Raw genomic sequence first — 12,027 nt, 5'->3', positions numbered from 1 at the left:
TGATACTATTAAAATGTTCCTAATTCACAAAGTGTTTGAAGAATATGTGTCATTTCTTTGGTGGTTGGAGCTCAGAAAATAGCACTATATAACATCTTTATTATATTCACCTCAAAATAGGAAACATTCACTCATTGATTCATTGAACAAATACTTTTTGAGCACCTGCTATGCTGTTTCAATGCAAAGGATATAGCAGAGAACAAAACAGATAAAGTCTCTGTTTTCACAGAGTTTGTATTCTGGTAGAGGGGATAGATCATAAACAAATAAATACATAATGGCCAAGGACAAGTACTATAAAGAAAAGTAAAGTAGGGCAAGGGAGATAAAAGCGTGGGGCTAATGGACAGGCATTTTATATAACCTGGTCAGGGAAGACCACCTCCACAAGACAGCATTTGTGATGACATCTGAAGGAAGTAAGCCATATGAGTGCCTGGGGTAAAAGTATTCTTTGTGGAAAGGATTGTAAGTGCCAAAGTCCTGCTTGGCATACTCAACGAGGATCAGGGAAGCTCCTTTGGCTGTATCAAGGGAGATGGGGAAAGCAGAAGAAAATGAGGTCAGAGAAGGAAGAGAAGGTAGAGGGCAGGCAGAGCATGTTAGGCCTATTAGCCATGCCATTTCTCATAAGAATTTTTAGTTTTACTCTGAGAGAAATGGGAAGTTATTAAAAGTCATTTTGAGCAGAGGAGTGATATTATATTACTTATTTTTAAAAAGGTCTCTCTGACTGTTGTGTAGAAAACAGATTGAGGCAAAGGCAAGGAGATTGGTTGAGAAGCTGGTATAATACTCCAACCAAGAGAAGATGGCGGCTTGAACCAGAGCAGTGATAATGGAAATGGCAGCAAGGGGTCAGATCTTGGATATATTTTAAAAGTAGAGCCACTAGGGTTTGCTAAGGGATTAGAAGTGAGATGTGAGAGAAAGATAAAAGTCAAGGATGACTCCAAGTGCACAGAAAACTAATGAAATATTTTCTGACCCCCCCAAGCAGAATCAATTGTGTCTCTATATTTCTTTTTTTTTAAGTTTATTTAGAGAGAGAGAGAGAGGCCCTTGCCTCTATATTTCTATCACATGATTTTGAAATGGTTTATGTGTCTGATTCCTTACTAGACTTTGAGTTCTGAAGGGCACAACTTGGATCTTACTGATGAATGATGACATTTTATTATCCCTGGAGGTGGAGAAGAAAGTGGAGATTGGAGGGTAGCATCCATTGCAGGAAAATGGAAAGTGCAGGAAGGAAGGGAGTGCAGGAAAATGGAAAGTGCATGAATGGAAGTGGAGAGCACCAGCTGGGGAGCCTGGCAGGTTAGGGTTTGATTTTGTGGCTCCATCACTTGATGGTTTGGGACTTTGGGCAAGTTACATCAACTCCTTCAGCCTTAGATTCTTTAAAATGGGAATAATAATAATAATAATAATATCCACCTCATAAGGTTGTTGTGAAAAAGAAAGAAACTCTGTACTCATTAGTAATTACTTCCCATTTTCCCCTGTCCAGCCCCTGGTAACTATGAATCTACTTACTCTCTCTACAGATTCATCCATTCTGGATATTTTATATCAATGGTATTATACAATATGTGGCCTTTTGTGACTGACTTCTTTCATTTAGCATAGTGTTTTCAAGTCTCATCCATTTTGTAGCATGTTTTAGTACTTAATTTATTTTGTGGCTGAGTGATAATTTCATTAAATGTATATACCACAGGGGCACCTGGGTGACTCAGTGGTTGAGTGTCTGACTCTTGATTTCAGCTCAGGTCATGATCCCAGTGTCATGGAATCGAGCCCCGCATATCTCTCTCTCTCTGTCTCTCTCTCTCTCTCTCTCTCCCTTTGCCCTTCTCCCCCCATTTGCACTTTCTCTCTAAAATAAAGAAATATATATATGCATTTGTTTATTCAACTAACTGATGGAAATTTGAGTTGTTTACACTTTATGGTTAGTATAAATAGTGTAACTATGAACATTCATATACAAGTTTTTGTGTGGGTGTATGTTTTCATTTTTCCTGGGTGTATATTTAGGGTTGGAACTTTTGGGTCATATGGTAACTCTATGTTTAACATTTTGATGAACTGGTAAACTGTTGGGTATTTTTTGTTTTGTTTTGTTTTGTTTTATTTATTTATTTTGAGAGAGAGAAAGAGAGAACAAATGGGGGAGGGGAAGAAAGAGAGAGAGAGAGAATCCCAAGCAGGCTCTGCACTGTCAGCACAGAGCCTGACATGGGTCTCAAACCTACAAACCGTGAGATCATGATCTGAGCTGAAATCACAAGTTGGACGCTTAACTGACTGAGGCGCCCAGGCGACCCTGGTAAACTGTTTTTCAAAACAGTTATACTGTTTTACAATCCCACCTGCAATGCATGAGGCTTCAAATTTCTCCACATCCTCACCAACGCTTGTTATTATCTATCTTTTTATTTTAGCCGTTCTAGTGATTATGAAGTGTTATCTCACTGTGGTTTTGATTTGTATTTTCCCAATGACTAATGATGAACATTTACTCATGTGTTTATTGCTCATTTGTATATCTTCTTTGGAGAAATGTCTATTCACTTCCTTTACTAATTTTTAAATAGGCTATTAGTCTTTTTATTGAGTTGTAAGAATTTATATATTTTAGATATACATTCCTCATCACATCTTTAATTTGAAAATATTTTCTTCCATTCCATGGTTTGTCTTTTCACTTTCTTGATGATCTCTGAAGCACAACATTTTCAGTTTTGATGAAGTACAATTTTGTTTCATTTGTTTGTTGCTTGCACTTGTGCTTTTGGTGTCATGTCTAAAGAGCTGTTGCCTAATCCAAGGTCACAAGGATTTACTATCATATGTTTTCTCAGAGTTTTATAGTTTTAGCTTGTACATTTAGATCTATGACCCATTTTATCACTTCTTGGCATTTTGGCTAAGATCAAATGTAAGTCTATGATCCATTTTGAGTTAGTATTTGTATATGGTGTGAGGTAGGGATCCAATTTCATTCTATTATATGTGGATATCCAGTTGTCCCAGCACCATTTGTTGAAAAGACAATTTTTTTTCCCAATTTAATGATCTTGGTAGTTTTGTAGAAAACAAATTGACTGTAAATTTGAGGGTTTATTTCTGGACTCTCAATATCCCATTTATTTATGTTTAGTCTAATGCCAGTACCACACTGTTTTTATTAGAGTAGTTGTGTAAAAAGTTTTAAATTGGGAGTGTGAATTCTTCCAACTTTATTTTTATTTTTCAAGATTATTTTGATTATTCTGGGTCCCTTGCATGTACACATGGATTTGTTAGGATGAGCTTGTCAATTTTTGCAAAAAGAGGCAGCTGGGATTTTGATAGAGATTGTGTTAAATCTATAGAGCAGTTTGGAGAGTATTACCATCTTAGCAATGTTAGGTCCTCTGATCCATGAATATTGATGTCTTTCTATTTATTTAGATATTTAATTTCTTTCAACAGTATTTTATAGTTTTCAACATGTAAATCTTCCACTTCTTTTGTTACCATTTTTTCTAAGTATTTTATTCTTTTGGATGCCATTGTAAATGGAATTCTTTAATTTCATTTTTCAGATTGCTCATTGCTACTGTATAAAAGCACAATTGATTTTTGTGTATTGATCTTATATACTGTTCTATGGAAAGTTTTAACCTCAGGGGCACCCAGATGGCTCAGTTGGTTAGGCATCTTACTCTTGATTTCAGTTTGGGTCATGATCTCATGGTTTGTGAGTTCGAGCCCTGCATCTGGCTCTGCACTAACAGTGCAGAGCCTGCTTGGGATTCTTTCTCTCTTTTTTCTCTGACCCTCCCACTCACACTGTCTCTCTCTCTCTCTCTCAAAAAAAAAAAAGGTGCTGCAATGGAAATAATCCAGCTCCACTAAAGAGAGAGAGAGAGAGAGAGAGAGAAAGTTTTAACTTCACTGAGGAGCAGAAGAGACATTGCAAGTGTTTCCAAAAAGGACACGAATGGTTTCTATTGTATGCCATCTGATCAAATAGATCATTGACAAAGCTACCACTTATCAACTACCTACCATTTTATGTCTTGTGCTTAAAACCTCCCAATACCTTCTTATTGCTCTTACAGCAAAAAACCAGACCAGAATCCTTAGGCCTCTAAAGTCCTGGATGATCAGGCCCTTGTCTAGTCCACAGCCCCATTCTTCATTGTTCTTTCCAGCCCTGTGTCCTCCAGCCACATTGGCATCCTCTACTTTTTCTAAATCACCATGCTCTTTCCTGCCTTAGAGTCTTCATTTACACTGTTCCTCTAGCCTGATCACTGCCCTTCCTCATAACTACCACTAGAAAAGGCAGTTTTCTTCCTAGTAGATAAAATTGTAATTTTGAAAATGTTTATAAATGTCAGTCCCACTAAATAGTTCATGTATACTGTTCACACTTGTGTCATTATCACCTGTAACAGCATCTGGCACATCACTGGAGCTCAGTAAAAGGAGTGGCTAAATTGTGAGTCAGGCACTTTACATACATGATCTCACTTGTCCTTATGATTCACTTCACAAGAGGAAACTAAAGCTTGAAAAGGTGAACTGGCTCAAGGTCACACAGTGAGTAAAAAACAGAGACATACTCCAGTGAGATCAGTTTGCTTGGGAGTTTAAAATAACTCCCCCAGGAAAGAAGTGCTCATCTTTTGATTTGTTTTCCAGTGGAGACTTTTCAGAAACTGCAGAAGGCAAAGGAAATTCTGACTAATACAGAGAGTCGTGCCCGGTATGACCATTGGCGAAGGAGCCAGATGTCAATGCCATTCCAGCAGTGGGAAGCTTTGAGTGATTCGGTGAAAACAGTAAGTTTCTCTCCAGGATGATGTGAATTTATGAAGCTCAGGATTCCCATGGATTAGACCCACACAAGAGCTCAAGAAGTCAGTAAGTAAAGGAGGGAGACCAAGAAGCTGGTAGAATCTGTATATAACTCAGTGTCCACAAACTTCTGTGAGGGAAAATTCAATGGATCAGTGCCAGAAGAGCTCATGACTGCAAGAGCTCATTGGCTGTTTGATTCAATATATACAGTCCTCATTATCATTTATTGTTTTACACATTCTGATAACTGTGCTTCTCAAGTTGCTCATATAATACTGCTGAATTTGAACCAATGCAAATTCATCTCCTCCATCTTTTTAGTTCATATCAACCCGTTCTCTTCTCAAGGCTTATGAATTCCATAAAACACAGAGTTTGATTAATTAAAGAAAACTGTAAATTATTTTAAGCTTATTATTGTTATAGGTTCTGGTGAAAGAGCCATTGGATAGATACGGAGAGAGACTTCTTAAACCATTGTGTTCTCTTTCTTCATGCTATTAAAAAAACTCAATATAGGGGCCTAGGGTGGCTCAATCAGTTGAGTGTCTGAGTCTTGATTTTGGGTCAGGTCATGATCACAGGGTCATGAGATCCAGCCCTGCATCAGTCTCTGCATTGAGGGTAGAGCCTACTTAAGATTCTCTCTCTCTCCCTCTGCCCCTTCACTGCTCATATGCATGCATGCTCATTCTCTCTTTCAAAAAAAACCCTAAATATAAAAAAATAAGTATAATTACCATGTTATATACTTATTTTGTTCTTACATTGACCTTTATATATTATATAGAAAATATGATTTAAAAATTTTTCTACATTCTCAAGTATGACTTATTATCCAGCTTTTTAAAATAGGGACACTTTTCTATGACATGAGACTTAAAATACACAAGTTACTTTATTATATGTATATTTACTTATTTAAATGCAAGTTAGTTAACATAAGTATAGTATTGGTTTCAGGAGTAGAACCAAGTGATTCATCACTTACGTATAACACCCAGTGCTCATCCCAACAAGTGTTTTCCTTAATGCCCATCACCCATTTAGTTCATCCCTCACGAACTTTCCCTCCAGCAACCCTCAGTTTGTTCTCTGTATTTAAGAGTCTCTTATGGTTTTCTTCCCTCTCTGTTTTTATCTTATTTTATTTTTCCTTCCCTTCCCCTATGTTTATCTGTTTTGTTTCTTAAATTCACAAATGGGTAAAATAATATGGTATTTGTCTTTCTCTGACTGACTTATTTCACTTAACATGATACTCTCTAGTTCCATCTATGTTGTTGCAAATGGCAAGATTTCATTCTTTTTGATTGCCAATAATATTCCAGTGTGTGTGTGTGTGTGTGTGTGTGTACACAAATTAATTTATAGGCAAGTCTTTAGGGACACTTGATAGAATTAGTCTATAAAGGGATTCACATCTCTTAAATTACACCCCTTCAGGTCATTTAGATTTCCTTCTTAACAGTTTTTATTTAAAAAAGACAAGCAAATTGTTTTTTCACTGATAAAAGACCTATAATAGTGAGGGAGAGTCTTTGACATAATGGGGAAAACATTGCAAGACTCTCAAAGTGTATATAGTTGAAAGCCACTCTACATAAAATGTAAACTGTTTTCTTCATCTCATATTGGAATAAGTTATATATTCATGTGATTTGTTTCAAGTAGGTTAATTATTTATGAAGGATTAACCATATGATTATTGAGTATATACACAAAATAACTAGATTCTTTAAAAAAATAGTAACTACTTCACATACTCAAAAATAAGAGTTTTTTCCTTTCCATTGTGTATATCCAAAATTCCTTGTTGACACTGACTAAATAAACACTGTTCCACTATCTCCACATAACCATATTTCCATTCTCCTGAGTATGACACGTTGTAACTGCAATTGAATTAGTGACCCTTGCTATGCTAATACGTTTTGATTTACAATGTGCTTTTTTTCTTTTTTTGATGATCTACTGAACTCTCTTATTTAATTTTAACCACTAATATCAAATTAGCTGTGGATTTTTCAAAAACTTTTCTCCAAATTTCTCCTTTATATTGCCAATGTCTTTCCTTTAAATGCTAATTTTCTGTCTCCAAACATGTCATTTCTGCCTTGAATTTAGGTTAACTATGGACTGTTTGAAGTCTTACAATATAATATAATATTTTATTTTATTTTTTGTTTTTATTTTTCTTAATGTTTATTTATTTTGAGAGAGTGTACGTGTGCATGAGGCAGAGAGAGAGGGAGGGAGAGAATCCCAAGCAGCCTCCACACTGTCCTCGCAGAACCTGGTGCAGGGGTCTATTCCACAAACTGTGAGATCATGACTTGAGCCGAAATCAAGAGTCAGATGCTTAACCGACTGAGACACCCAGGCACCCCACAATAATAATATTTTAGATATTACTGGCTGAATCATTTGTCTTGTCAGCAAAATTGAAACAGTATGCTGAGCCAGTATATGGTTTGAGATTTTTTTATTAATGGAACAAAAATGATAAGATGCATATCTTTTTGCTTTAAATCAACGGTGATATTTTTTTCATGTACAGTCCTCTTAGGGCTAAACCTTGTTGTTTTCCTTAAAAAAACTTTTTGTAATGTTTATTTATTTTTGAGAGAGAAAGACAGAGCGTGAGCAGGGGAGGGGTAGAGAGAGAGGGGACACAGAATCTGAAGCAGGCTACAGGCTCCAAACTGTCAGCACAGAGCCAACGCGGGGTTTGTGAGTTGAACTCACAAACCGCGAGATCATGACCTGAGCCAAAGTCGGACGCTTAACCTACTGAGCCACCTAGGTACCCCTAAATCTTGTTTAGGGTGCTTGCTTTTGTTTCTCTTCCTCAGTGAATCCCCTATATCAAGTTTCACATGTTTTGTAACTCATTTAATAGACTTTCTATTTCCTCTCATTCTTTTCTGTTCTAATCCTTACAGTCTTTCCTCCACGTGAAAGCCTCATCTGTGTATAACATTTTAGTTGCTGCTTTCGATGTGCATGCATTTCATTTGTTCATCCTTTCACATTCACCATGTAGAAGAATTAACAACAATTATCATGCTAATATTGTTCACCTTCTAAATAGACCATTGTCTCTCCTTTTGTAGATAAACATCACCATTAGGCTAGCTGGGTTAGGTATGTTATGTATGCCATCTGACAATAAAATGATTATAACTAAAGGTTTAAATTTTAGGTGACATTTAGCTAAAACACATCTGCATGTTTGCTTCCCCTATACATTTATAGATTGTTAAATCCCATAAAACCCCTACCCTTTACATCACCAACCCTGTGTTTCTGCTTTTTATGTAAACAATACAATCCCTCTGGATAGGAAAGAATTGGTGGGAGTAATATTAGTCTGATGTAGGACTTGAACCCAAGAACTGTGACATCATGACCTGAACCAAAACCAAGAGTCAGATGCTTAACTGACTGAGCCACCCGGGTACCCCATGTGATATGGGTTTTAAATAAAGGGATATGGGGAGAGGTCTTCAGTTATCCCAGCCTTTGGGTCTTGGGGTAATCTGAAAACAGAGACCTTTCTAACTCAAAGGATCTTAGGGAAATTCACTGCTGTGATGCTAAATGGTTTTCCTCCAAGGAATCCAGGATATGAATGGTTCTCCCTCTAGTTCTGAAATACATGGCAGAATGGCTTTAGAGTGGCTGTGGGAAAATGGTTGCAGCAAAGCTACAATCAAAATAAAGTGCTGGGAAAGATTCTTATAAACTGTTGTAACTGTCATGTCATATCCATTGCTGTACATTTTATAAAGAGTAAATGGAAACACATTTTTAGTGAATTGATTGTTTGACAAATTGATTACTTCTGGGAGAGCTTGTTGGGACTGCCAGTTACCCTCACGTGGGTCTATTTGTCTACTGATTGTTTCTGGGTTCCTGGGCTCAGCGCGGTGCCCTTGTGGTGAGTCCAGTTGGCTACAGACTACTAGGGAAGCTTCCTATTATGCCTGGGTGGCTACGCTATCCTCCATCAGATGGGAAACAGTGTGCAATTCAGCACCTTCTGAGCCAGATTAGAAGGCAGTCTGTTCTAATTGAACATTATACAAAAGCAGAGATTATATGCAAACTTATGCTGCCCTCCAGTCTGTCTATATATCTATATCTGTAACTATATTTTATGTATATGCATATGAATATACATATATTTATGCATCTATATTTGGATATATATATTTACCTTTTAATAGAGTTGAGATCATGCTATTAATGACCACTAATGACCATTGTGGCCTATTATTCATTAACACCATGCCATCAATACTCCCAATTGTTCATCTTTGACAAAGCAGGAAAGAACATCCAATGGAAAAAAGACAGTCTCTTTAACAAATGGTGCTGGGAGAACTGGACAGCAACATGCAGAAGGCTGAAACTAGACCACTTTCTCACACCATTCACAAAAATAAATTCAAAATGGATAAAGGACCTGAATGTGAGACAGGAAACCATCAAAACCTTAGAGGAGAAAGCAGGAAAAGACCTCTCTGACCTCAGCCGTAGCAATCTCTTACTCGGCACATCCCCAAAGGCAAGGGAATTAAAAGCAAAAGTGAATTACTGGGACCTTATGAAGATAAAAAGCTTCTGCACAGCAAAGGAAACAACCAACAAAACTAAAAGGCAGCCAACGGAATGGGAAAAGATATTTGCAAATGACACATCGGACAAAGGGCTAGTATCCAAAATCTATAAAGAGCTCATCAAACTCCACACCCGAAAAACAAATAACCCAGTGAAGAAATGGGCAGAAAACATGAATAGACACTTCTCTAAAGAAGACATCCGGATGGCCAACAGGCACATGAAAAGATGCTCAACGTCGCTCCTTATCAGGGAAATACAAATCAAAACCACACTCAGATACCACCTCATGCCAGTCAGAGTGGCCAAAATGAACAAATCAGGAGACTATAGATGCTGGAGAGGATGTGGAGAAACAGGAACCCTCTTGCACTGTTGGTGGGAATGCAAATTGGTGCAGCCGCTCTGGAAAGCAGTGTGGAGGTTCCTCAGAAAATTAAAAATAGACCTACCCTATGACCCAGCAATAGCACTGCTAGGAATTTATCCAAGGGATACAGGAGTACTGATGCATAGGGGCACCTGTACCCCAATGTTTATAGCGGCACTCTCAACAATAGCCAAATTATGGAAAGAGCCTAAATGTCCATCAACTGATGAATGGATAAAGAAATTGTGGTTTATATACACAATGGAATACTACGTGGCAATGAGAAAAAATGAAATATGGCCTTTTGTAGCAACATGGATGGAACTGGAGAGTGTGATGCTAAGTGAAATAAGCCATACAGAGAAAGACAGATACCATATGGTTTCACTCTTATGTGGATCCTGAGAAACATAACAGAAACCCATGGGGGAGGGGAAGGAAGGAAAGAAAAAAAAAAAAAAGAGGTTAGAGTGGGAGAGAGCCAAAGCATAAGAGACTGTTAAAAACTGAGAACAAACTGAGGGTTGATGGGGGGTGGGAGGGAGGGCAGGGTGGGTGATGGGTATTGAGGAGGGCACCTTTTGGGATGAGCACTGGGTGTTGTATGGAAACCAATTTGACAGTAAATTTCATATATTAAAAAAAATAAAAAAAAATACTCCCAATTGTATCAAAAAGTTGTGATGAACAGATTTATCTAAAAGATTCCAAGAAGGGGGGCATCTGGCTAGCTCAATTCGTATAGCATGTGACACTTTATCTCAGAGTTGTGGGTTCAAGCCCCATGTTGGGCACAGAGTTTCCTTAAAAATAAATAAATAAATAAATAAAAAGGTCCCAAGAAGGCATTTTACCCCTTTGCACTTTCCCTTTCTTCTTGTTGAGGTGCTTCTCCTGGCTCCTGCCTGTGAGGTCAATGTTAGTGCTCCTGAGAGAGGAGATAAGAAATTGTGGTATCTCTCCAAGCTCTTTTAAGAAGCTGTTGCTCTGATGAACCCCTGGCCCCTGCCTAGCAGCGTTTGCTTGGGCGAACCAAGCTGGTCACATCCCCATGCAATACTCAGAGCCTCCTTCCTATGTTGCTTTGTTAAACTGGTAAATAAGGGAAGCTTGGGTCACTCAGTCAGTTGAGTGTCTGACTTTGGCTCAGGTCATGATCTCACCATCTGTGAGTTTGAGCCCCATGTCAGGTTCTGTGCTGACAGCTCGGAGCCTGGAGCCTGCTTCGGGTTCTGTCTCTCTCTTTGTCCCTCCCCAACTTGTGCTGTCTCTCCCTCTCTCAAAAATAAAATTTAAAACATAAAAGAAATTAAAAAAAAAACTGGTAAATAAAATGGTGCCCGCAGGTAGAAGTTGGCAACCCCAGTATTTTAAGATAGTTCAGATAGGCGTGCCTGGGTGGCTCATTTGGTTAAGTGTCAGACTTCAGCTCAGGTCGTGATCTCACAGTTCGTGAGTTTGAACCCCACATTGGGCTCTCTGTCAGCACAGAGCTTGCTTTGGATCCTCTGCCCCCCTCTCTCTGCCCCTCTCCTGCTTGCGTGTGCGTGCGCTCTCTCTCACTCTCTTAAAACTAAATAAACATTGAAAAAAAAACGACTTTCAGAAGTGTGCTGAAGATGAAAAGTATGCCGCCCCTTGAATCATGCGCACAAGTACAGCATGGCAGCGGCCCCTTCTGTAGTTCCTGGCATGGTTCTCATAGGCCTTGAACTTCAGAAAAGTTTGTTTTGTTTTGATTTCTGTGTTTTGCTTTTTTTTTCTTTCTGTCAGGAAAACAATATCCTGGATATCAGGAATCAGGAAAAAACTTTATTCTGGGTTTTAAACTTGCTTAAATATGTGGCTTATGGGTTTTCCTTGGTTTTTTGAGTAACACAAGTAGTAAGATACTGTTCAGGAGTGCTTCAGGAATAGGGTCCCATAATATCCAAATAAGGTTTCAAGAAATAGTTATGGTTATTATTTTGGTTAATGCCAGGGTTAGTTATTCTACTTGAAATATTCTTGACACAGCAAACTCAATTTTTCTTTCTCACTTTGAATTCATTTATTCATCCTTCCATTCATCCCCGCATCTTCCCAATTTTAAATGTTTTAATAGGAAATACATGTAGAGGACACAACATTTAAAAAGATACTACAATAGGGTGAATGGGGGAAAGTAA

At 38.0% G+C, this 12,027-nt stretch overlaps 1 protein-coding gene across 1 annotated transcript in view; it reads left to right on the top strand.

Annotated features, from left to right (window-relative positions):
* The window catches only part of DNAJC12 (DnaJ heat shock protein family (Hsp40) member C12), a 39,931-nt gene that overhangs the window by 17,510 nt on the left and 10,394 nt on the right, over nt 1–12,027 (top strand). Inside the window, exon 3 of the mRNA XM_007095775.3 lies at nt 4,705–4,844. Coding sequence (XP_007095837.1) covers nt 4,705–4,844 — 140 coding nt within the window. The remainder of the gene's footprint in view (nt 1–4,704; nt 4,845–12,027) is intronic.

This window comes from Panthera tigris, chromosome D2, assembly GCF_018350195.1.
Source record: "Panthera tigris isolate Pti1 chromosome D2, P.tigris_Pti1_mat1.1, whole genome shotgun sequence".
Lineage (NCBI taxonomy): Eukaryota > Metazoa > Chordata > Mammalia > Carnivora > Felidae > Panthera > Panthera tigris.
This window is presented reverse-complemented; position numbering and strand designations above follow the sequence as displayed.